The sequence below is a fragment of the Gekko japonicus genome, unplaced genomic scaffold (genome assembly GCF_001447785.1).
Source record: "Gekko japonicus isolate JY-2015 unplaced genomic scaffold, Gekko_japonicus_V1.1 scaffold3106, whole genome shotgun sequence".
Taxonomy (NCBI): Eukaryota; Metazoa; Chordata; class Lepidosauria; order Squamata; family Gekkonidae; genus Gekko; species Gekko japonicus.
The window spans coordinates 100,261-126,148 of NW_015173231.1; the positions used below are offsets into that span (position 1 = coordinate 100,261).

The 25,888-nt window shown below is 49.5% G+C and overlaps 1 protein-coding gene and 1 pseudogene across 1 annotated transcript; one reads left to right on the forward strand and one right to left on the reverse strand.

Annotated features, from left to right (window-relative positions):
* LOC107120109 (zinc finger protein 14-like) lies at positions 1 to 15,001 on the reverse strand. Its single transcript, XM_015422753.1, has 5 exons — positions 14,945 to 15,001; positions 13,357 to 13,551; positions 8,785 to 8,899; positions 405 to 2,729; positions 1 to 182 (listed from the first exon to the last, which is right to left on the reverse strand). Exons 1-5 carry the CDS (start codon positions 14,999 to 15,001, stop codon positions 1 to 3), a joined length of 2,874 nt encoding a protein of 957 aa, XP_015278239.1.
* A 5,539-nt stretch (positions 15,002 to 20,540) lies between these two features.
* LOC107120110 overlaps positions 20,541 to 25,888 on the forward strand; it is a 46,127-nt pseudogene continuing 40,779 nt past the window's right edge.

A 25,888-nucleotide genomic window follows, 5' to 3' on the forward strand; every position in this document is an offset into this window, starting at 1 on the left:
CTAAAGTGAGTGGTTGTACAAAATTGCCATTGTGGGTGTCATGTTGTGTTTCAAGTTCTGTAAAGAACTAAAGAATGCTTGATGAGTCACCGAGAGACTGTCCCCAGGTTGTTTGGCATTTTCCATCACCATTTTGTCTTCTGTGGTGGATTGACTCTCCGAGGGAGATTTGTTCTGGTTTCCTAAAAAAAAAGTCAATATGAATCTTGAATTCAGCAAAGAATCTTTCCGTTTGTTTCCAGACGTCTTCCCCATGTTACCTATAGGAGTTTTGCTGAGTTTTCAGGTTGATCTTCAGAGAAAAGGGGGAGGTTTATCCGGGAGCACGCTGATCAGTCTGCTAATAAGTTACATGGTGTGGGTGCTTAGATGCTTTTGAAGAGTGCCACTCCGACTGAATCCCTTCCCACACTCTAAGCATTCAAAAGGTTTTTCCCTTGTGTGGGTTCTTAGATGCTTATGAAGGTTGCCACTCTCGCTGAATCCTTTCCCACACTCTGAGCATACAAAAGGCTTCTCCCCTGTGTGGGTTCTTAGATGCTTTTGAAGACTGCAGTTGCGACTGAATCTCTTCTCACAATGTGAGCATTCAAAAGGTTTTTCCCTTGTGTGGGTTCTTAGATGCTTATGAAGGTTGCCACTCTCACTGAATCTTTTCCCACACTCTGAGCATACAAAAGGCTTCTCCCCTGTGTGGGTTCTTAGATGCTTTTGAAGACTGCACTTGCGACTGAATGTCTTTCCACAATCTGAGCATTCAAAAGGTTTTTCCATTGTGTGGGTTCTTAGATGCTTATGAAGATTGCCACTCTCGCTGAATCCTTTCCCACACTCCGAGCATGCAAAAGGCTTCTCCCCTGTGTGGGTTCTTAGATGCTTTTGAAGACTGCAATTGCGATTGAATCTCTTCCCACAATCTGAGCATTCAAAGGGTTTTTCCGTTGTGTGGGTTCTTAGATGCTTATGAAGATTGCCACTCTCGCTGAATCCTTTCCCACACTCTGAGCATACAAAAGGCTTCTCCCCTGTCTGGGTTCTTAGATGATTTTGAAGAGCGCTACTATGACTGAATCTTTTCCCACATTCTGAGCATTCAAAAGGTTTCTCCCCTGTCTGGGTTCTTAGATGATTTTGAAGACTGGAACTGTAACTGAATCTTTTCCCACACTCTGAGCATTCAAAGGGTTTTTCCGTTGTGTGGGTTCTTAGATGATTTTGAAGAGTGCTACTGTGACCAAATCCCTTTCCACAGTCTGAGCATTCAAAAGGTTTCTCCCCTGTGTGGGTTCTTTGATGTTTTTGAAGAGTGCTACTGTGACCAAATCCCTTTCCACAGTCTGAGCATTCAAAAGGTTTCTCCCCTGTGTGGGTTCTTAGATGATTTTGAAGAGTGCTCCTGCGACCGAATCCCTTCCCACACTCTAAGCATTCAAATGGCTTCTCCCCTGTGTGGGTTCTTAGATGTTTTTGAAGAGTGCTACTGTGGCTGAATCTCTTCCCACACTCTAAGGATTCAAAATGTTTCTCCCCTGTGTGGGTTCTTTGATGCACATGAAGCTGGCCACTCTGGCTGAATCTCTTCCCACACTCTAAGCATTCAAATGGCTTCTCCCCTGTGTGGGTTCTTCGATGCTTTTGAAGAGTGCTACTGTGACGGAATCTCTTCCCACACTCTGAGCAATCAAAAGGTTTCTCCCCTGTGTGGGTTCTTAGATGATTTTGAAGAGTGCTACTGTGACTGAATCCCTTCCCACACTCTAAGCATTCAAAAGGTTTCTCCCCTGTGTGGATTCTTAGATGTTTTTGAAGAGTGCTACTGTGACTGAATCCCTTCCCACAGTCTGAGCACTCAAATGGTTTTTCACCTGTGTGAGTTCTTAGATGATCTTTAAGATAGCCACTCTGCCTGAATCTCTTCCCACACTCGGAGCATTCAAAAGGCTTCTCCCCTGTGTGGGTTCTTAGATGTTGTTGAAAAGTGCTATTGTAATTGAATCCCTTCCCACACTGTGAGCATTCATAAGCTTTCTCCCCTGTGTGAGTTTTTAGGTGATGTTCAAGATGGCCACGCTGTCTGAATCTCTTCCCACACTCTGAACATTGAAAAGGCTTCTCCCCTGTGTGGATCCTTTGGTGCACAAGGAGCTGTGATCTGCATCTGAAGTACTTTCCGCACTGAAAGCATTTGCATGCCTTCATTGTACTACGCTTTGGAAAATGTACATCACCCTTTCTTTCATCCAAGAACATTATTCCACTCTTGGAACAGACAAATCGCTTCTCTCCTGAATGAATTCTTTGGTGTTGAACAAGATCTGATTTCTCTGAGAAGCTCTTGCCACACTCTGAGGAGCTATAAGGTTTCTCTCCTCTACGTGTTCTTTGATGTCTAAGGAGCTCTGCTCTGTGAATCCTGGTCTTTCCACGCGTTAGCCATTGATGGGTCTTCCTTCCACTCTGCATTCGTAAATGGACATTATATTGGGTTTGGTCTGAGAAGTTCATTCCACGCTCCAAGCACTTGTCTGTTTCCTCCACCATGTGAATTACTTCACGGAAATACCCCCCTTGGCGAGGAATGGGTTTATCACTGTTCTTCACCACGTGGCTTTCTTTCTGCCTCTTGGGTCCAACTTCATTCTTGAAGTTTCCTCTCATGTCTCCATTCTTGACTTCATCTCGCGATAGATGATTCAGGTCCTCATGACACTCATTCCTCTGATCATCTCCTGCTGGAATAAAGAGAGAGATCCTGTTACAACCCACGCAAGGAGGTCTGATCCGTGCCTGAAGTTCCGTACACATTCCAAATATTTCAATGACTCCTTCCTGCTGTACACTGAAGTGAACAATAATAATACACAAGCACACTAAGCCTCCTGCGTGTGATGTTTGGTTGGGACTCTGACCATTTACGTGGCTCCCTGCCTGTGTGACTTCTTTGATGTGAAATAAGGGCTTTTTCCAACTGAAGCTCTTTCCACACGGCAAGCAATTAGACCGTTTCTCTCCTAAGGGAATTTGCACCTGCAAAATGAAGTTCATTCCCTGACTGAAGGCTTTTGCCAAGGCCACACTTTCATTTTCCCCGGAGGAGATTGTCTGGTTAAGACGGAGGCCTTTGTGCCTTCGCTTTTTGATTGACCTTTTCTTCTTGGACTGAAATTTCACAGGCACCCCCCCCCCCCTTAGCAAGGAATGAGCTTATCCCTCCTCTTACCTGCGTGGCTTCCCACCTGCCTCTGTGGTCCATCTCCGTCTCCAAAGTGTCCTTCGGCATCTTCATTCTTGGCTGTTTCTAAAGAGAACCCCTGGAATTCCCCAGCTGTCTCCTCTACACCTGCTGCTGGAATAAAGAGAGTCCCAATCATCACCCCTGCAAGAAGCCAAGGCACCAGTCAGGCACTGCTCAGGAATCAGGGTGTGCATTTCTTTTATCAGATCTTCTTTCCTCCCAAACTGAGACGCTGGCCACATCGTATCCCTGCCGGGCCCTCCCCCTAGAGCTGTTTTTGTATTCTGCCCGTTCCTTCTCTCTCCAGACTCCCCCATATGTACTTTAAGAGAAAAAGTGGCAAAGAATCGTTCCCACACTGTTCCCGTTTGACTTGCTGTGCAGCTCTTTTGATTCTCTGCACTGGACGATTAAATACAACAACAACAGGAAGGGAAGAAGTGCCAGTTTCGGTCTAGCGGTTAAGTGCGCGAACTCTAATCTGGGAGAACCGGGTTTGATTCCCCACTCCTCCACTTGCAGCTGCTGGATGACCTTGGGCAAGCCGTAGTTCTCTCAGAGCTGTTCTCTCAGGAGCAGTTCTCCAAAGAGCCCTCTCAGCCCCACCTACCTCACAGGCAGTGTTCCCTCTAAGCTGAGTCAAGTGTGAGCTAGCTCACAGTTTTTTTTATCCTCCGGCTCACACATTTTTGTCTCAGCTCAGGAAGGAGGGCTCCAGAGCAAACTAATTAATGCAGGAGCCAAATGGCTTGCTCACAACTTTAATGCCAGTAGCTCACAAAGTAGAATTTTTGCTCACGAGACTCCACAGCTTAGAGGGAACATTGCTCACAGGGTGTCTGTTGTGGGGAGGGGAAGGGAAAGGAGTTTGTAAGCTGCTCTGAGACTCCTTTGGCTAGTGAAGGGCAGGGTATAAATCCAATCTCTTCCTCTTCTTTTTCTTCTTCAAGGCCCCCATTGGCAGCCTAGTACCTGTTCCCAATGGCAGTAGTTTGCACCTTTGGCATCTATGAAAGATTCTTACCCAGAACAGCCACACTCCCATAGATCTCCAGCATGACTTCCCGGTAGAGAGCTCTTTGGCCCGGATCCAGCAGGGCCCACTCGGCCTCAGTGAAATACACAGCCACCTCCTCAAGGGGAAAGGAAGACTGGAAGGAAGAGCAAGTTCCCTTGTCAGAGATCATGCCTAGTAGAGACTACACGCTCAACAGGAGCATTCCAGGAGGGTGCAGCATGTAGAGCTTGGCATGCGTGAAGAGAGCGGGGTTCAGAGCCTCTCTTCCTCAGACAGCAGGGCCAAAAGCCTCCCTGAGAAAGGGACCCCCCCCCCCGACTATCCTCCATTCATCCCCCCTTCCTACCTGGACCAGAGGTGGTGTGGCCATTTCCACTCCTCGACAAAGAGGACGGCTTGACAATGTCTCTTCACTGCCTGCAAAGGGGACAACATTGGAAGGATGGATTTTTAACCGCAAGTTTGTTTGGTTTTGTACCAAATTATTAGATTAATTGAGATCTGATCATCTATTGAGACCGCTGAGACTCCCTAGGATCAACAGCACCGGGAGAACTGCCATTGTCTGCAGTACTTGGATAACATCAAACCGTCAGACAGCCTATGAATGGTCTGTGGCTCTAGCAAAGAGCTCGATCCCCTTCCAGCCTGCGTCCCATCCCAAAGGTAGTAAATTGTGGGGCTAGGGTTAATGACCCCTCTCCGACATTGGTGTTGTGTAATGCCAGGTCCATAAACAGTAACATTATGGTCCTTCGGGACTTCCTGCTTGAGCAGGATATGGCCCTTTTGTGTATGACCGAGACCTGGGTGCGAGATGGGGAGACTGTAGCTCTCTCTCTGTTGGCTACTTCTGGATTCACGGTCCTCCACCAATCCTGGACTAAGGGGAGGGAGGAGGAGTGGCTCGGTTCATCCGGGAGGCTTATACAGTTAAGGTGCTCCCGCCACTGAGGCTCACGGGCATAGAGGGCACTGGCTTTGTGTGGGAGTCCGAGGAGAGTTTGGCTGTTTGGTTGGTGTACCGTCCGCCCAACGCACAGACAAACAGCCTATCATCCCTGTTGGAGGCTGTGGCGGAACAGGCCTGCGTCAGCTGGCAGGCCCCGCTCTGCCCACACCTCCTTTGCCTTGACCTGGCACCTGAAGGGGCAGTTTTTCACCACTGCCTCCGGGTATTGCTGCCACCACTGTCCATGTCTTGGGCTCTGGTTAGGCGGGACAGCCTCCTAACCTCCCTACGATGTCACTAGGAACCCACCACGGGGCTTCCTGGTAATCTTTGGGGCTCCCCTGGAGAGTTGGCAACTGGACATTTTTCCCTGTTCTCCTCCTTGGGGAGCCCCTGACCCACCCCTAGCGTGTCCAAGCAGCTGGGGGAACTATGCGGTACAGAGGGACTTCTCACCGTCAACAGTAAAAGGATTTATTTTGGAAGCTCATACCTATTTACAGGCATATTAACAGTAAACGGAAGAATCAAAAATAAAGGGCGACAAAGCCGCTCCATCTCTCCCTTCTCTGCACTGAGGCCCTGTCCAGATGGTCTGCAGGGCAGGCACGTGACTCCATTTCATTGGAGAAGGTTAGATCTGCGTGTCTCCCAACATGGCCTCCGCCTCCTGCAGACGCCAACCAAACGTCTGACACTCCACAATATCAAACAGCCGTTTCCCACCCAGGAACTGGCTCTCTCTCCTGCAGCATTCTGGGGCAGATGGACTTCCTGTTCTCTCTAGGGATCTGCCCTCTAACGGCTGGGTGGAGACAGGAGGGGAGGGGGGAAGGAGGAGACTAGGCCCAGGCCTACCCAAAGTTTGATGGCCTCGTCCTATCCGGCCCACACCAACTTAAACACATCCACAAAATGGCGTTTCTCCACAGAGGCCATATCGGACTGGGCATTGGAGCACCCCAGAATGATAGTCCTGCAATGGACCCCGTGGCGTCCATGGCGGCGCTAGGACTCTCCCAATATGTAACGGCTCCTACTCATCGTGCGGGGCACATGCTCGATTTGATCTTCGAGGCAGGGGTTACAGTGGACTGCATTACTACTACAGTAGTTCTGTGGTCGGACCACTTTGCCCTGAAGGCCCGCGTGAATGTTCCACCCCGACCCTGTATGGGCGGCGAGCGTATTTTAGCTCGCCCGTGGAGCCAAATGGACCCTTTGCGGCTTCAGATGGCCCTGCAGGATTCAATGCCCCCTGGCAGCTCGTTGGATGAGCTAGGCGAGGATTGGCATAGCCAACTCTTGGCAACCATCGATGAGATCGCGCCCAGATCCCTGCTGTGCCCTCGCTCTAGGCTGGCTCCTTGGTATACCCAGGAGCTGAGGCTGATGAAGCGAAGCCTTAGACAGCTAGAGAGACAGTGGCGGCGAACTCATGACGAAGCAACGAGAGCATCCTATAGATTAGGACGTTTATGAGATCCTATGAGATGGCAGTCAAAGCTATGAAGAGGGAGTTCTACACAGCTACGATTGCGTCTGCAAGCTCACACCCGGCCCAATTGTAGAGAACTATTTGGTCGCTAACAGTTCTACCACAGGGCAGGCCAAACACTAGAGGATTGGACATTGGCTGGTGAGGCTTTCGCAAGCTACTTTGCAGATAAAGTCTTGTCGCTCTGCCGTGACCTTCCCATCACAATTGAGACAGTGAGCGAACTCGAGGCTCCAGGCACGCCTTCTAGTCCGATTTTGGATTATTTCAGTCCACTCAGTCTAGAAGAAGTCGACAGACTGCTCTCAACAGTACGTCCAACAATGTGCAGCCTTGATCCGTGCCCTTCATGGCTAATTAAAGCTGGTTGTGAAGGGTTTCGAGATGCCCTCAGGGATATTATCAACAATTCCCTCTCTGAGGGGCTTTTCCCGGGAGCTCTCAAGGAAGCGATGGTTCATTCTCTCTTTAAAAAAAATCTCTGGATTTGGCCGAATTGGCAAACTATCGGCCAGTTTCCAATATGCCCTATTTGGTCGGGGACAAAAGGTGGCACTCGGGGAGCAGCTGTCCCGAAGGCACCCGCTGATCTGTGGAGTGCCTCAGGGGCGGTGTTTTTCCCCTATGTTAATTAACATGTACATGTGCCCACTTGTCCAGATTGCCTGGAGGCAAGGGCTATGGCGTCACCAATACGCAGATGAACATAAGAACATAAGAGACGCCAATGTTGGATCAGGCCAAAGGCCCATCCAGTCCAACACTCTGTCACACGGTGGCCAAAAATACCAGGTGCCATCAGGAGGTCCACCAGGGGGCCAGGACATTAGAAGCCCTCCCACTGTTGACCCCGCCCAAGCACCAAGAAGACAGAGCATCACTTGCCCCAGAGTCCCTTTCTGTACCTTGTGGCTAATAGCCACTGATGGACCTCTGCTCCATATGCTTATCTAATTTCCTTTTGAAGCCGTCCATGCTTGTAGCCAGCACCACTTCCTGTGGCAGTGAATTCCATGTGTTAATCACTCTTTGGGTGAAGAAGTACTTACTTTTAGGGTTGTGGCCTAATATGCTAATGAGTTTCTGGTGTTGGGTGTGGCCTGTTATGCTAATGAGTTCCTGCTGGGCTTTTTCTACAAAAAGAGCCCTGGATGTAATTAGCTGGTGGGCCCCCGCAAGGCCCCCTCCCCCCAAAAATCCCTAGCTACGGGGCTGCTGGCAACCGGTTTTCAGAGGCAGGCTGCCCCAGAACATCGTGTGTGTGTGTGTGTGTGTGTGTAAAGTGCCGTCAAGTCACAGCCGACTCATGTTGACCCCACAGTTATTCAACCCAAGAGACCTTCAGGGGTGGTACACCATTGCCTGCCGCTGCATAGCAACCCTGGACTTCTTTGGTGGCCTCCCATCCACAAACTATCCTGGGCTGACCCTGCTTAGCTTACGAGATCTGATGAGATCGGGCTTGCTTCAGCCATCCAGGGCAGAGGAACGTGGAGGTTTCATATATACACCTTGGCTAATAGCTGCACCACGATTTGTCTTCCTTTCCTTTTTTGAGCCACCTTGAGTCCTTCTAATGGACCACCGAGTTGCCATCTTTGACGGTGGGTTAGATCAGGAGGCGAGCTGGCCCTGGGCAGACGCCAGATGACCAAAGAACGGATGTGTCAGGCCAGGTTGATAAAAGGCATCCATCTTGGACTAAGAAGACTGAACATCAACGAGCACCGCTCTTTATTTAATGATTGTTTTATGCTGTTTAATTATTGTTTCTATGTTCTTTTAACTGTTGTTATGGCATCTGCCTCTTTTGTAAGCCGCCCTGAGCCCGTATGGGGAGGGTGGGGTATAAATTGAATTAATAAATAATTATTAATTAATTAATATAAATAAGAACTGAATTGGCCTTCATGAATGTGTCTACTCCCCCACCAAGTGGTGTGGTCATCACTACACCCTATGGCACTACGTCCCAGAACTCCGCTTTGCTTCGTCTGCAGAAGTATTCCCCTTTTCTCCTGTCCTGAACCTCCTGCCCAACAACTTGACCCCAGTCTCATCTGGGCACAGGACACCCTTACCACGTGACAGGGCATCTTGGGCCTCCACCTGGGCCTGCGCCCTCTGACTTTCCTCTGACGGAGCTCCTTCTTCCTCAGACAACTTCGCTTCCATCTTCACGGATCGTCCCCACCTCTGAAACAACAGCAAGGGAGACGGGTAAGAGACGGAATGGTATAACAACACAGGGGGCAGCAATGAAATGACAGTATACAGAACAGTTGCTGCAAAGTGCACACAATTATAAGAATAATAGACAATGATTAAGCTATAATACTGATGAGCTTCATGATGTTTAATCTTTGTTCTTAACAGCAAGGCAAGCGCCATACAACAAAGGATGATGACATCAAGATGGACGGACAGGGACGAACTTCTCGAGTTACCGTTCGTTTCGATGACTCTTTATCATACAGGTCTCAATTCTGTATCCATGTACAATAAAATCAACTGCTGGATATTCTTGAATTCAGACGCCTTCTTCCAAAGCTCTTAGCTAACAAGAATAACCTTTCAATCGGACGAACTTGTTATATCCAGCAGTTGATTTTATTGTACATGGATACAGAATTGAGACCTGTATGATAAAGAGTCATCGAAACGAACGGTAACTCGAGAAGTTCGTCCTATCCGTTCATCTTGATGTCATCATCCTTTGTTTGATGGTGCCTTGCTGTTAAGAACAAAGATTAAACATCATGAAGCTCATCAGTATTATAGCTTAATCATTGTCTATTGTTCTTATAATTGTGTGCACTTTGCAGCAACTGTTCTGTATATAAAGAGACGAAATGGAACAGGCCGAGGAGTCGGATCCTGACCCACTCCCAGACTCCTCATCCCTGCGTCCACCCATCAGCGTGACTTCAACCACAGGGAAAATAAACAAGGTTGGACCTTCTTCCCAGCCTAGTGAATTATCTAGCCTTAGAAACACCTAAGAAACGATGGGAACTAAACACTGAAGAATTCTACAAAAGAAACGGAAGGATGAACAGATACCTTTCAAGAAGAGTATTTTGAAGGAGAACCAACAATGTTAGAATAGGAAGTGCAAGCTGCCTTGAAAGCAATTGGGAGATACCCATCACCAGGAGTAGATGGCATATCGACAGAACTACTGCAAGGCACAGAAAAAGAGTCCATCAAAATCTTAACAAGAATATGCTAACAAATATGGGGAAAAGGGCTCTTTTTGTGGAAAAAGCCCAGCAGGAACTCATTAGCATAATAGGCCACACCCAACAGCAAAACCTATTAGCATATGAGGCCATACCCTGACAGCACCGCTCATTAGCACATTAGGCCACAACCCCATGTTACCAGAAGTGTGGTCATCCAGCCACACCCACCTTTCCCTTCTTATTCTGTTTACCTTGTTTGTTGTCAAAAAGGGCTCTTTTTGTAGCAGGAACTCCTTTGCATGTTAGGCCACACACCCCTAATGTAGCCAATCCTAATGAGTTTCTGCTATTGGGTGTGGCCTATTATGCTAATAAGTTCCTGCTGGGCGTGGCCAACTCAGGAGCCAGCCGGAACTCCGTTCCTGTGCGTTCCTGCCCAAAAATAGCCCTGATAGAAAACAAAGCAATATCCCACAGACTGGGAACAGCTCCATATACGCTACAATTCTGACAAAAGTAGACATCAAAGACTATTGGACCATTGCATTAATTCATCAGGAAAGCAAAGTGATGCTCAAAATCTTGCAACGAAGACTGTTGCCGTATAGGGAATGAGAAATGCCAGATGTTCAAGCTGGAATCAGAAACGGACAATGAATTTGAGATTAGGTTGTAAATTTCCATTGGTTATTGTAGCATATGAGAGAATTTCAGAAGAAATTCTTGTGTTTCATAGATTTCAGCAAAGCTTTTGACTGTGTGGATCATGAAAACCTATGGTTGTTTTTAAAAGAAATGGGTGTGCTACAACATCTGATTGCTTTGATGCACAACCTGTACTCTAGACAAGAGGCCACTGTTAGGACAGAAAATGGAGAAACAGAATCTATATATCTAATTTGCAACAGTTCCCTCTGCATCTGGATACTTATTCCACAAACAGAGGGCACACTCTCCCTCAATAGGTTTTTCTACAGACTCAGGGGACTCCATAGGTCTGCAGAAATATCCACTGTTCAACAGGAGCCACCCTGTGAAAGTCAGTGTAGTATAATGGTCTGAGCTTCAGAGTAGGGTTTGCAAGACCCAGGATTAGATCCCCATCTTGCTGTGGAAGTTCACTGGGTGATTTTGGACCAGTCACATACTTTCAGCCTAACCTACCTCATAGGGATGTTGTGTGGATAAAAAGGAGGAGCGAATAATGTAAACTGCTTTAGTCCCCACTGTGGAGAAGGACCATAGTTTTCCTCAGCAGAGGTTGCAGGGGGAAAGGGGATGGAAAGACAGAGGGGCAGATAAAGATAGGCTGGCTGTTGGGTGGGAAGGAGATAGGGATGCCAACTCCAGGTTGGGAAATTCCTGGATATTTGAGGGGTGGAGCCTGGGGATGGTGGGGATTGAAGCGGGGAGGGACTTCAGACAGATATAATGCCACAGACTCCACCCTCCAAAGCAGTCATTTCCTCCAGGGGAACTAATCTTGCCAACCTCCAGGTGAGGGCTGGAGAACTCCTGGAATTACAACTGATCTCCAGATGACAGAGATCAGTTCCCCCAGAGCAAATGGCTGCTTTGAAGGGTGGAGTTGATGGTATTATACTCTGCTGAGGTCACTTCCAAGCTCAAACCTATCATCCCAAGGCTCCACTCCCAAATCTCGAGGAATTTCCCAACACAGAGCTGGCAACCCTAAGAGGAACTGATCTCTGTATTTGGGCAATCTTGTTGTGATACCTGGAGAGCGGCTGCTACCACTGCTGCTGTGGGGGGAGGGGAATAGGCAGGAGGCCAGGATAGTGACAGGGGCAGAAAGACTGATGGGGTGGCGGCAGAAAGGAAGTGATAGGTATGGAGGGAGGGAGATAAAGTGTAAGAAAAGGAGTGGCAGGAAGGAGAAAGAATGTGAGAGAAGTAGGGGGAGAGGGGAAGAAGCTGAGATGGGGGGAATGGGATAGCTGCTCCCACAAGTTTCGCGCGGGTCCCCACTTGTGGTTTCCAATTGGCAAAGGTGTCAGACGAGGATACGTTTTATCTCCCTATCTCTTCAATCCCCATGGAGAACATATCATAAGGAAAGCTGGATTAGATTTAGATGAAGGTGGAGTGAAAACTGGCGGAAGGAACATTAACAGTCTGAGATATGCAGGTGACACCACATTACGGAAAGAAAATAGTGAAGAAACAACTAGTGAAGAATGTTAAAGCAGAAAGTGCCAAAGCAGGATTATAGTTTTACATCAAGAAGGCAAAAGGAACGACTAGGGGAGAATTGCACAAATTGACGAAGAAACTGAAATCGTTCGAGATTTTCTGTTCCTTGGCTCCGTCATCAACCCCAAGGGAGACCGCAAACGAGAAATCAGGAGGAGGTTGAGGCTGGGAAGGGCAGCCAATGAGGAGCTAGAAAAGATTTTTAAGTATAGGCAGGGCTTTTTTGGTAGAAAATGCCCAGCAGGAACTCATTAGCATAATAGGCCACACCCAACAGCAGGCACTCGTTAGCATATTAGGCCACACCCCCATGTTACCAGAAGTGTTGTCGTCCAGCCACACCCACCTTTTGCTTCTTATTCTGTTTACTTTGTTGTCAAAACCCTGGGCTTTTTTTTGTAGCAGGAACTTCTTTGCATGTTAGGGCACACATACCCTAATGAAGCCAATCCTAATGAGTTTCTGCTATTAGGTGTGGCCTATTAAGCTAATAAGTTCCTGCTGGGCGTGGCCAACTCAGGAGCCAGCCGGAACTCCGTTCCTGTGCGTTCCTGCCCAAAAATAGCCCTGAGTATAGGTATGCGTCACTGGCCATCAAGATCGAGTTAATTCATGCCACAGTATTTCCCGTGAACTGCCAAAAAGACAACTCAGTGGGACTTTGGTCACATGACTGGAAGTCAAGAGTCACTGGAAAGGACAATAAGGCTCGGAAACCTTGAAGGCAGTAGAAAAAGAGGAAGCCCAAACATGAGATGGATTGACTCAATCGAGGAAGCCACGGGGGCCCTCAGTCTGCAAGACCTGAGCAAGGCTGTTAACTGTAGAACATTTTGGAGGACATTAATTCATAGGCTGGAAGCGACCAAACAGCAGTTCACTCACACGCACGCACACACACACACAGAAATATCTGGCAGGAAACCTGAGGATAAGGTCATTGCTTGAAGTGAGCAAAGGAAACCCCCTCACCTGTTCTGCCTGCCGCTTCTCCTCTGCCTGACTCAGGAGGAAGCCTTCGGCCAGGGCCACCGCCTGGGAACTGGTCTCCGGCCCACATCCTCTGACCCAGCCCTGCATTTCCTGGGGCAGGATGGTCAGGAACTGCTCCAGGATCACCAGGTCCAGCATCTGCTTCTTGGTGTGCCTCTCCGGCTCCAGCCAGTGGCTGCAAAGTCCATGGAGCCGGCTGCAGACCTCTCGGGGCCCATCGACCTCATGGTAGCGGAACTGCCGGAAGCATCGCCAAAGTACATCTGAGTTCACGGTGTCCTGAGCCAGGAACTCTGGCAGAGCTCTTTCCCAGAATTCAACGCCACTCCCAGCCTGGGTGGGAAGGTTGCCTTTCCTTGATCTCTTGCCAAACCCAGGTTCTCCTGGGTCCTGCTCTTCCATCTCCTTCCCCTTCTCTCGGCTAGCATCCGACCGTGGACAGATACCCTCACTCACCTATGAAGAGGGAAAGGGAAAGATATCAAAAAGGCAGAAAGAAACCCAAGGAGAACCGAGCTAAATCAGCTACTGTGGTCAAGAGACCTCTAAGGGTCACCTTGTGGATCAGGAGGGAGGAGGAGGAGGAGGAGATTGGATTTATACCCCGCCCTTCACTCGGAGTCTCAGAGCGTCTTACAAACTCCTTTTCCCTTCCCCTCCCCACAACAGACACCCTGTGAGGTGGGTGGGGCTGAGAGAGCTCTGACACGAACTGCTCTTTTTCAAGGACAGCTGTGCCAGAGCTTGTGACTGACCCAAGGTCACATCAGCAGATGCAAGTGGAGGAGTGGGGACTCAAACCCGGTTCTCCCAGATTAGAGTCCGCGCACTTCACCACGACACCAAACTGGCTCTTGTTGTAGTTTGCAGATCAGGATTTGTGTCATTGTGCGGTATTACCTATCAAGCTTTTAAAAATATATCCTGAAGGAAAGGAAACCATCTCTGTTTGGCTCTTTCAATATCTGTTGCAGCTGTTATGGCTTTGGCCTCCAATGTCTGAGGCTGAGCAGTCTGTCCTAGGGGTTTGTCTCAGCATAAGCTGGATCCTGGGACAAAACGACTTGTTGTTGTTGTTGTTCAGTCGACTCTTGGCGACCTGATGGACTACATCAGGCCAGGCCCTCTGACAACTAGTAAGGGCTTAGCCACTGCATATATCTCCTTCATAGGCCAAATATATTCGGCAATAGCTCTGTCTCAGCAGCCCTCAGAGGGGCTTCCTTCCTGGCTCTCCAGGTCAGGACGCAATGTTCCCTCTAAGCTGTGGAGTCTTGTGGGCAAAAATTCTACTTTGTGAGCTCGACTGGCATTGAAGTTGTGAGCCAGAGATTTGGCTGCTGCAGAAATCAGTTGGCTCTGGAGCCCTCCCTTCCTGAGCTAAGACAAAAAACGTGTGAGCCAGAGGCTAAAAAAACGGTGAGCTGGCTCACACTAACTCAGCTGAGAGGGAACAGGGCTGCCTGGATGAACAGGAGGAAGGGGAGGCAGGGAACCCCCAGGGAGGTGGCAGATTGGGGGTGGGGGGAACACTAGCTAAACTGCCTGGCATGTTAAGGCAGCAGATCGGGCCTGAACGATTCCTTCCCCGCCATCACTCCTACGACTTCTTTCTGCGCCTCCGCAGGACCCCCGTGGCCGAGAAGCTCGTTTTATTTATTGTCATTTGCAAGATTAAGACCCCGCCCCTCTGCTCCGCCCCACCCCCCAAGAACCACCAAAGCAGGTAACGATTTAAAACCTAGGAAAGAAAACCACACTTGGGGGGGGGGGGGCGCAACCCCCAGCACAGGACAGCCGCATTCCTCTCTTCTTCCAGGATTTAAGATCTTCTCTCCCCCCCACTTACTTCTAAGTAAACCTTCCCAGGGATCCGGCTGCTCGGCCTTTTTCCTGCTTGGTGCATCTCGGAAACCCTCCCTATATTCTTTCGCCATTCAGAAGCAACCCCCTCCTCCTCCGCCCCCCCATAAGAGCCTTTCCTCTTCTCCGACTCCCCCCCCCTTTTCTCGGCCTCTCTAGCAAACAACTCTGGGAGTTTAACCTTTTCAGTGCTGCAGAGGAATGCAAAAAAGGCGTCTGGTCCTTTCCAGGAGGCGCTCCAGCCAGCTGGACTGCCGTCAAGGGACGCCCCCTACGCAGCTCCAGGGGAGCTGCCGCAGTGTTCCCTCTCAGCTGAGTTAGTGTGAGCTAGCTCACAGGGGTGTTTTTTTTTAGCCTCCAGCTCACGCATTTCTGTCTCGGCTCAGGAAGGGAGGGCGCTCCAGAGCAAAACGAACTGATCCAGCAGCAGCCAACTCGCTGGCTGCCAACTGTGATGCCAGGACTCCCGCAGTGTTCCCTCTAAGCTGAGTTAGTGTGAGCTAAAAAGGTAAAGGTAAAGGTTCCCTTGCTCAAAAGCCAGTCGAATCCTACTCTAGGGTTGCGGTGCTCATCTCCGTTTCAAAGCCGAAGAGCCAGCGCTGTCCGAAGATGTTTCTGTGGTCATGTGGTCATGTTTGTTGCTGATTTTACATGTATACATTCTGGGCTTTCTCGGTTTATTTAAATGAGTTGTAATCTGCTTGAGAATCAAAGGGGAAGGGAAAGGTGAAATGCAAAATACTCGGGGTGAAAACGATTTTGGCCACCCCCTCCATTTCCTAAAATACGAAAATGAATTTCTCAAAACCTTCGGAACGGTCCACAAGTACAGTCTGGAATACTACTGGGATGTGCTAACGTTTTGCTTTCGACTGGGAGAGGGTGGTGTTTTTCAAGGCTAGGTATCATCGCTGGTAGCTGGCAGGGGACTAAAGGTTAAGAACCACTGCCTGGATTATCCCTGACAAAGGCCACCAGACTGGAGGAAGACGGGTTCTCATCTCGGAGGATCTCTACTAGGTCTGCCAACCTCCAGGTGGGGCCTGGAGATCTCTCAGAATTAAAATTTATCTCCAGACTACTGAGATCAGTTCCTCTGTAGAAAATGGCTGCTTTAGAGGGCGGTCTCTAGGACATTATACCTCATTGAGGACCCTCCCCTCCCCTGAAATTTCCCAACTCAAGAGTTAGCCATTTCTATCCTCGCCCATCTTCCAAAGAGCTCCACACAGGGCCCTTCCCCCTCATCTTAATCAACCATCCACCAATGCACCCTCTAAGCCAGTGATGGCGAACCTTTTAGAGACCGAGTGCCCAAACTGCGACCCAAAACCCACTTATTTATCGCAAAGTGCCAACACAGCAATTTAACCTGAATACGGAGGTTTTACTTTAGAAAAAACAACTCCTACATTAACTTAAGATGATCCAAACAAAGTAAGGGAAGCAACCCCAAATGCTTTAATTTACTTAAAATTATTTGGCAGAGAATTCGACACTTTAATGATGGTCTGGGCCTGGCTGGGGCAATGGCAAGCGTGCCCACAGAGAGGGCTCTGAATGCCACCTCTGGCAGCCGAGCCATAGGTTCGCCACCACTGGCCTAAGCTGTGGAGTCTTGTGAGCAACAAAATTCTACTTGGTGAGCTACTGGCATTAAAGGTGTGAGGGGGCGACTTGGCTACTGCATAGTTTGCTCCGGAGCCATCCTTCCTGAGCCAAGACAAAAATGTGTGAGCCGGAGGCTAGAAAACTGTGAGCTGTGAGTTAAGTTAACTCAGCTTAGAGGGAACACTGCCATCCACCTGCAAGTTAAACTAGTTGGAAGGGAACACTTAGCCCAAAAAGAGTTAAGTCTGAACTCAGACCTTCCTCCAAGCAGTTGTACAAACCTTAATTACAGGGGGAAACTGATCTCTGTAGTCTGGAGCAGTGTTCCCTCTAAGCTGAGTTAGCGTGAGCTAGCTCACAGTTTTTTTAGCCTCCAGCTCACACATTTTTGTCTTGGCTCAGGAAGGGATGGGCTCCAGAGCCAACTAACTGATGCCGTAGCCAAATCGCTCACTCACAACTTTAATGCCAGGAGCTCACAAAGTAGAATTGTTGCCCACCAGACTCCACAGCTTAGAGGGAGCATTGGTCTGGAGCAAGGCTCCCTCTAAGCGGTGGAGTCTTGTGAGCAAAAATTCTACTTTTTGTGAGCTAAAAGGTAAAGGTAAAGGTTTCCCTTGCTCGAAAGCCAGTCGAGTCCGACTCTAGGGTTGCAGTGCTCATCTCCGTTTCAAAGCCAAAGAGCCAGCGCTGTCCGAAGATGTTTCCATGGTCATGTGGCCGGCATGACTAAACACCAAGGCCCACGGAACACTGTTCCCTTCCCACCGAGGTGGTACCTATTCATCTCCTTGCAATTTCTTGCTTTCGAACTGCTAGGTTGGCAGGAGCTGGAACTAGAGACGGGAGCTCACTCTGTCATGCGGCACACTCGGGTCTCGAACTGCTTTCACAGCCTGCAGTTCAGCGTCTTAACCACTTGAGCCACCGCAGCTCAGTTTTTTAGCTTCCAGCTCACAGATTTTTGTCTTAGCTCAGGAAGGATGGCTCCAGAGCAAACTAACTAATTTATACAGTAGCCAAATCGCTAGCTCACAACTTTAATGCCAGTAGCTCATAAAGTCGAATTTTTGCTCACAAGACCCCACAGTTTAGAGGCAGGGGCGGATTAAGGCTCCCTGGCACCCTAAGCACTCACCAATCTTGGTGCCCCCCTCCTTTCCACACCGACCCAGTCCATTTTAGTTGTTGACCTGTCTGACCAGATATACAATGCAGGTTGCAGCAATACAAAAAGAATGTATTCATATGAACACAATAAAAAGGTAAAGGTAAAGGTTCCCTTGCTCGAAAGCCAGTCGAATCCGACTCTAGGGTTGCGGTGCTCATCTCCGTTTCCAAGCCGAAGAGCCAGCGCTGTCCGAAGACGTTTCCGTGGTCATGTGGCCGGCATGACTAAACACCAAGGCGCAGGAACGCTGTTACCTTCCCACCGACGTGGTCTCTATTTATCTACTTGCAATTTCTTGCAAGTAGTAGCACAATAGTACTGTACAAACTAAGCTTTTCACCCTTTCCCCAACTTTGTGGTGCCCCCTTTGGCCCTGGTGTCCTAAGCACCTGCTTAGTTTGCTTAATGGTCAACCCACCCCTGTTTAGAGGGAGCCTTGCCTGCGGGTCTGTAGTGACTGCACGTTCCCCGGGGGTATCCCGGGCTTGTTCAACCGTCTAAGGAAAGGGGGCGTTCGAGCAGAAACAACGAAGTGTCTATATGGGCAATCGCTGTCCTTTGTTTTACTCCACACACACACACACACACACACGGAGGCAGCAGCTCCGGATGGCTGCAGAGTGGCTAGCTGGAGTTTGCCTTCTTCATCCTCCCCCCCAGAGGTCATTTGGGGGGGGGATCGCGGGGGATCGCAGTTCCCCTGGGTGAGGTACGGGGGGGGGGCGAGGCACATGATGAAGCCCCGCCCCCTGCTTCCGGCCACCCCGCTTCTGGCCCTCATTCAGCCAGGAGGAGGCAGGAGAAGAGGGAGGGTAAGTTGCTTCCTCCCCGCCTCTCCCCACCCCTGCCTGCCTGGGACCAGGGAGGGCCGTCGCGGGGCTTCCTCGCACTCCCGCTGGCCTTGCAGGTCCACCGCCGGGCCCCTCATGGGGCTCAGCAGTGGAGCTGCAAGGCCGGTGGCGGCGGCCGGGACCGTTGGGGGCGGGGTGTGTGGCCTTATGACACACTTCCAGTGATGTCAGGGGGTGTGGCCTTATGACACACTTCCGGTGATGTCAGGGGGTGTGGCATATGCTAATGGGTTATGCTAATGAGTTCCCCTAGCTCTTTTTCTACGAAATGACCCCTGCTCCCCCCCACCCCCATTGCTCCATTCGCTGAGAGGGTCTGAACAGCCCGGGATCAACACCTCGGAGATTAACTTCTTGATTTTATTTTAGTTATCTGACCTGGCTGATGAAAACCTGGAAACCTGTGGTCTTCCTTTCTGTACCCTCATTGAAGGTTATCTAGTGTTGAAATGGGTTTTGTATCGCTATTGATTGCCGAACACTGTTCCCTCTAAGCGGAGTTGTGTGAACAAAAATTCTTCTTTGTGGGCTACTGGTATTAAAGTTGTGAGCGAGCAACTTGGCTACTGCATAAATTAGTTGGCTCTGGAGCCATCCTTCCTAAGCGGAGACAAAAATGTGTGAGCCAGAGGCTAAAAAAAACTGTGAGGTAGCTCACACTAACTCAGCTTAGAGGGAACACTGGTTGTAACAGTATTGGAAAGATTTAATAAAATATACATTAAATGCGGTGGCTCAAGGGGTTAAGACGCTGAACTGCAGGCTGTGGAGGGTCGGTAGTTCAGCAGTTCGAGACCCGCGTTGCCGCATGATGGAGTGAGCTCCCGTCTCTAGTTCCAGCTCCTGCCAACCTAGCAGTTCGAAAGCAATGGTGTTTAATCATGCCGGCCACATGACCACGGAAACGTCTTCGGACAGCGCTGGCTCTTCGGCTTGGAAACGGAGATGAGCACCGCAACCCTAGAGTCGGACTCGACTGGCTTTCGAGCAAGGGAACCTTTTTACATTAAAAACAACAACAACGACAACACAGTCTGGGATTCTCCTCCCCCCCCCCCCCCTCTACTCACGAGCAGCCCCGCCAAGCTGCATTAGAGGGCAGCGCTGGCTGATCTCCGGCCCCTCCGGAGGAAGACGCTGTTCGCCTTGGTCTGCAGCACTGAAAGGGTTAAACTGAGTGGAGCTGCTTCCTAGAGAGGCGGAGCAAGGCGGGGGGGGAAAGAGGAAATGGGGTTTTTTTTGGGGGGGGGGGGGAGAAGGCTTTGCCATTGAATGGCCCAAGAGACCAAGGAGGGCTTCAGATTTGCGACAGGAGGGAAAGAAGCCTTTTTGCAGCCGGATCCCGGGGAAGGCTTACTCCCAAGTAGGTCGTGGAGGGTGGGTGGGATCCGTTTCCCAGTCCGGGAAGAGAGAAACGCCGCTGTCGTTTGTTTTCCGGACGGGGGAGTCGGTCTCGGTGTTCCCTCTAAGCTGAGTTAGTGTGAGCTGGCTCAACAGCTTTTTAGCCTCCGGCTCACACGTTGTTTGTCTTGGCTCAGGAAGGAGGGCTCCAGACTGCAATGTTCCCTCTAAGCTGTTGAGTCTTGTGAGCAAAAATTGTACTCCGGCATTTAAGTTGTGAGCGAGCAATTTGGCAGCTGCATAAATTAGTTTGCTCTGGAGCCACCCCTTCCCGAGCTAAGACAAAAATTTGTGAGCTGGAAGCTAAAAAACTGTGAGCTAGCTCACACCAACTCAGCTTGGAGGGAACACTTCGTCCAGAGCAAACTAATTTATGCAGCAGCCAAATCGCTTGCTCACCACTTTAATGCCAGTTGCTCACAAAGTTGAAGTTTTGCTCACAGGACTCCGCAGCTTAGAGGGAGCATTGTTTTGCAGTATTGTATTGCAAACGCAATATATAGCTTTTTAAAAAAACGTTTTACTGAAAAGACCGTCCCTACAGAGAAATGGTGGAGCCGGTGGTCTCTCCTTTGCCCTTCTGGGGCCAGATGACCCAGAGAGAGCAGGAGCAGATCACCTCAGGGACTTCCCGGATCACTTCTCTGCTCTGGACCCCCTTTCAGGGCGATGGGACGGAGACGGCTCTGCTGGCATTAGGGGACGACCTTCCTCTGACTGTAGACAAAGGTCCATCCTCCTTCTGGCTCCGGCTGGCTTTCTCGGCCGCCTTTGACACAGCGGACCCTGCCCTCTTGCTGAGAGGCCTGGGGCAGAATTGGGCTTGGGGGTTGTGGTTGGGTTGCCAGGTCTGGGTTCGAAAACACCTGGAGACTTTGGGGGTGGATCCAGGAGAGGGTGGGGTGGGGTTGGGGAAGGGCCTCAGCAGAGTCCACCCTTCAAAGCAGCTATTTTCTCCAGGCTGGCAACTCTAGGTTGTGGGCTGGAATGGGTCAAATCGTTCCTCATGGACCAGACCCAGAGTGGCTACTGGGGACTCAGTTATCCGTTTGGGACCCCCAGGGCACAATCCTTTGCCCCCAGGCTCTTCTGTCTGTATGTAAAGCCCTTAGGCTGGGTCGTTTGTAGTTTTGGGCTTGGCCTATACCCCGCCTGGAGAAGAGAGCCAGTTTGGTGTAGTGGTTAAGTGCGCGGACTCTAATCTGGGAGAACCGGGTTTGATTCCCCACTCCTCCGCTTGCACCTGGCTGGATGACCTTGGGCAAGCCCTAGTTCTGATAAGAGCTGTCCTTGAAAAAGAGCAGTTTGTGTCAGAGCTCTCTCAGCCCCACCCACCTCCCAGGGTGTCTGTTGTGGGGAGGGGAAGGGAAAGGAGTTTGTAAGCCGCTCTGAGACTCCTTTGGGTAGTGAAGGGTGGGGTATAAATCTAATCTCCTCCTCCTCTGTTTCCTCTTTTTCCTCTTCCTCCTCGTGGCCAGCCTGAGGAGGTCAGCAAAGCTCCCACTCTTTTGCCTTCCCACAAACTGTGGGAAAGGTAATTATTCCAAGATGGCCTTTCTACACATGCAATAGGGTAGCACCATACAAAAGGCTCAGTCACAAAGTCCCTCATAGAAATTATTAGGGACTGTGGCCTATACCATTGTAAGTGGGATCCTATTGTGTAATTTTTGTACGGCTGCAAGTAATTTTGCATCGTTTGGCAGGTCATGGTAACATTTTTGCTTTCCTTCAACACTGTTTTCAGATTTCTGGTTGGTTCAGCACTGCTGCAGAAACTGGGCTTTTCCTTTCCTCTTATCTTACGATTTGACTTGAGGCATGGGCGTTGGGACGCTTGGAGGGTTAAAAACCAGAGAGTTAAAAGCCAGATAAAGTGTTCCTCTTCACGTCTCTGCTAATAATAAAACAGACAGATATACCCAGCCACTTCAAGCCTCTTTAAATGGTAAAAACAAGTAAATATTTTAAAACTTGCGGAGCATATCATGGAATTCACTGCCACAGGAAGTGGTGGTGGCTACAAGCATGGACGACTTCAAAAGGGAATTAGATAAGCATATGGAGCAGAGGTCCATCAGTGGCTATTAACGACAAGGTATAGCTAGGGGCTCTGGGGCAAGTGATGCTCTGTCTTCTTGGTGCTTGGGGGGGGTCAACAGTGGGAGGGCTTCTAATGTCCTGGCCCCACTGGTGGACCTCCTGATGGCACTGGTATTTCTGGCCACTGTGAGACACAGAGTGTTGGACTGGATGGGCCTTTGGCCTGATCCAACATTGGCGTCTCTTATGTTCTTATATCAGCTAGCTGTCGTCGTCCTCCGCCATCTTGCTCTGTCTTACGTTGGCTGAGAGAGCTCTTTCCACTGTTTTCAGATTTCTGGTTGGGTCTACCAATCCAATTCTTTTTCGTAGTTTATCGATTCTACCATCCTGTCGATTGTCCTGAGTCACTCCGCGTCATCATCTGCCTTGAGTCCCAGTGGGAGAGGCAGACATTAACAAATACATAACACATGCATAAATGTTTTGATTTGTTAGCTGCCTTGGTGGCCCTCGTGAGGGTGGAAAACCAGGATCTGATTTATATAAATGAAAATAAATTCTCAGCCACGGTGGTTGTAGGGAGGCCCAGGAAGGAGTCACAGGCGTGATCACGGTGGGAGGAATCATTCACGCTGATCACTTGCCACGCATTTTAGCTAGTGTCCCCCCCATCTGCCATTTCCTTGGGGGTTCACTGCCTCCCCCTGCTTGCATTCATCCAGGCAGGCCCTCTACCCTGACCTGGAGAGACACCCCTCTGCCCCTTTCCTTCTGCTAGCTGCTCAGACGGTTGTTCAGTCGCACCTCTTCGCGACCCCATGGACCATATCACACCACATTTCACGTTCGTTGCATCGATGACACTGTCTAACCATCTCATCCTTTGCCGTCCCCGTCTTCTTTGACCTTCAATCTTTCCCAGCCTCAGGGTCTTCTCCAGTGAGTGCTCCCTTCTCATTGGGTGGCCAAAGTATTTGAGCTTCAGTTTCATTATCTGGCCTTCCAGGGAACAGTCAGGGTTGATTTCTTTGAGGATTGACTGATTTGATCTCCTGGCAGTCCAAGATGCTCCCCAGAGTCTTGTCCAGCACCATAGTTCAAAAGAATCTATTCTTCGGCGCTCGGCCTTCCTTATAGTCCAACTCAGACTGCTCCGATGCTTCCTCTAAGCTGTGGAGTCCTATGAGCAAAAAATTCTACTTTGTGAGCTACTGGCATTAAAGTTGTGTGAGCAAGTGATTTGGCTGCTGCATCAGTTAGTTGGCTCTGGAGCCCTCCCTTCCTGAGCTCAGACAGGAATGTGTGAGCCGGAGGCTAAAGAACTGTGAGCTAGCTCTCACTAATTCAGCTTAGAGGGAACCTTGGACTGCTCAGACAGAGCTATTACCTAATCCTTCCAGCCTATTGAGGAGATAACTGAAATGGTTCAGTCCTGCCCAGCCGCTTTATCCCGCGGTCCAGTTTGCGTTGACATTTCCTTGGGGGTTCACTGCCTCCCCCTGCTTGCATTCATCCAGGCAGACCCTCTACCCTGATGCTCAGAAATCAGAGGGCAAGGCCATGCCCTTCGCAATGGATTTTTTAAGAGGCAAAAAGAGAGGGTTTACTTTCCTTTTTATTTTTAAAAAAAGATGTTTTATTTTGGTTTAACAATAATACTAAACTATTAACAGTCACAAAACATATCACAGTAATCGTAACAAAATTTGAGAGAGTAAGTTGTGTCGTCTATGCGCTGAGCAAAATCATCTGCGTTTTGTCACGTTTATATCACTAACACAGTGTTACCTTTCTCACCGCCTTATAGGAGTCTCACAGAAACATAACTGTCTAAAGTAAATAAAACAGGACTTTAACATTACAATGTTACTTTCAGAAATAAACTAAGTCTCGATAGTATGGATTCTTGGGGATGATCTCGCTTTCTCTTAAATATTCCGCTGCTGGGAACCAGAAGGCTTGGAATGGGCTTTGAAAGGTTTACTTTCCTGAAGGACCAAACAGGGCATACCAAAAATAGCTTGATACATAATATAGCCCAATGACATTTATCCTGATCTGCAAACTAAACAAGGACGGAAAAGTGAGGAAAGGTTAAAGCGCTTAGGGCTCTTTAGCTTGGAGAAACGACGTCGGAGGGGTGACATGATTGAGGTTTATAAGATGATGCATGGAATAGAGCAGGTAGGGAAGTACTTTTCTCCCTTTCTCACAATACAAGAACTCGTGGGCACTCCATGAAATTGCTGAGCGGTCGGGTTAGAACGGATAAAAGGAAGTCCTTCTTCACCCAAAGAGTGATTAACTCCTGGAATTCACTGCCACAGGAAGTGGTGGCAGCTACAAGCATGGACGGCTTCAAAGGGGAATTGGATAAGCATATGGAGCAGAGGTCCATCAGTGGCTCTTAGCCACAAGGTATAGATAGGGGCTCTGGGGCAAGTGATGTTCTGTCTTTTTGGGGTTGGGGGGGGGGTCAACAGTGGGAGGGCTTCTAATGTCCTGGCCCCACTGGTGGACCTCCTGATGGCACTGGTATTTCTGGCCACTGTGTGATACAGTGTTGGACGGGATGGGCCTTTGGCCTGATCCAACATTGGCGTCTCTTATGTTCTCTTATGTTCTTATGACGCTTCATCTTATTTACTGGGGCAATCGTTATGGGTGTTTTGGCCAGGATAGCTCCATTCCCTTTTGCTTTCTTTCTACCTTTTGATATGTTTTCCTCTCTCTCTTCATAGCCACATGAATAAAGGTATCTTTCCAGAGTCAGAGGCAACACAAGGGAAAGGGATGGCAGAGGAGGACACAGAAGGACCTGGAGAAGAGGAGGACACAGAAGGACCTGGAATTGGTAAGAGATCAAGGAAAGGTCCCCATCTCACCCAAGCAGGGAGTGGTGTTGCATTCTGGGAAAGAGCTGGGCCAGAGATCTTGGCTCAGGACACAGTGACTGCAGATGTACACAGCCAATGCTTCTGGCAGTTCCGTTACCACAAGGCTGATGGGCCGCGAGAGGTCTGCAGCCGGCTCCATGGACTTTGCAGCCACTGGCTGGAGCCAGAGAGGCACACCAAGAAGCAGATGCTGGACCTGGTGATCCTGGAGCAGTTCCTGAATCTCCTGCCCCAGGAAATGCAGGGCTGGGTCAGAGGATGTGGGCCGGAGACCAGTTCCCAGGCGGTGGCCCTGGCCGAAGGTTTCCTCCTGAGTCAGGCAGAGGAGAAGCAGCAGGCAGAACAGGTGAGGGGGTTTTCATTCACTCAGTTCAAGCGATGACCTTATCTTAAGGCTTCCTGTCAGATATTTCTGTGTTTGTGTGCGTCTGTGTGGGTGGGTGGGTGTGCATGTGTGTGAGTGAACTGCAGTTTGGTTGCTTCCAGTTTATGGCAGCCCTATGAATTAATGTCTGCCTCGGGAGGTGGTGGATGCTCCTTCACTGGGCGTTTTGAAGTGGAGACTGGACGACCATCTTTCAGGTATGTTGTAGGCAGGGCTCTTTTTGTAGAAAAAGCCCAGCAGGAACTCATTAGCATAATAGGCCATACCCAATAGCAGGAACTCATTAGCATATTAGGCCACACCCTGACAGCACAGCTCATTTGCATATTAGGCCACACCCCCATGTTACCAGAAGTGTGGTCATCCAGCCATACCCACCTTTTGCTTCTTATTCTCTTTACCTTGTTTGTTGTCAAAACCCAGGGCTTTTTGCATGTTAGGCCACACACCCCTAATTGTAGCCAATCCGAATGAGTTGCCGCTGTTGGGTGTGGCCTATTATGCTAATGAGTTTCTGCTGGGCGTGGCCAACTCGGGAGCCAGCCAGAACTCCGTTCCTGTGCATTCC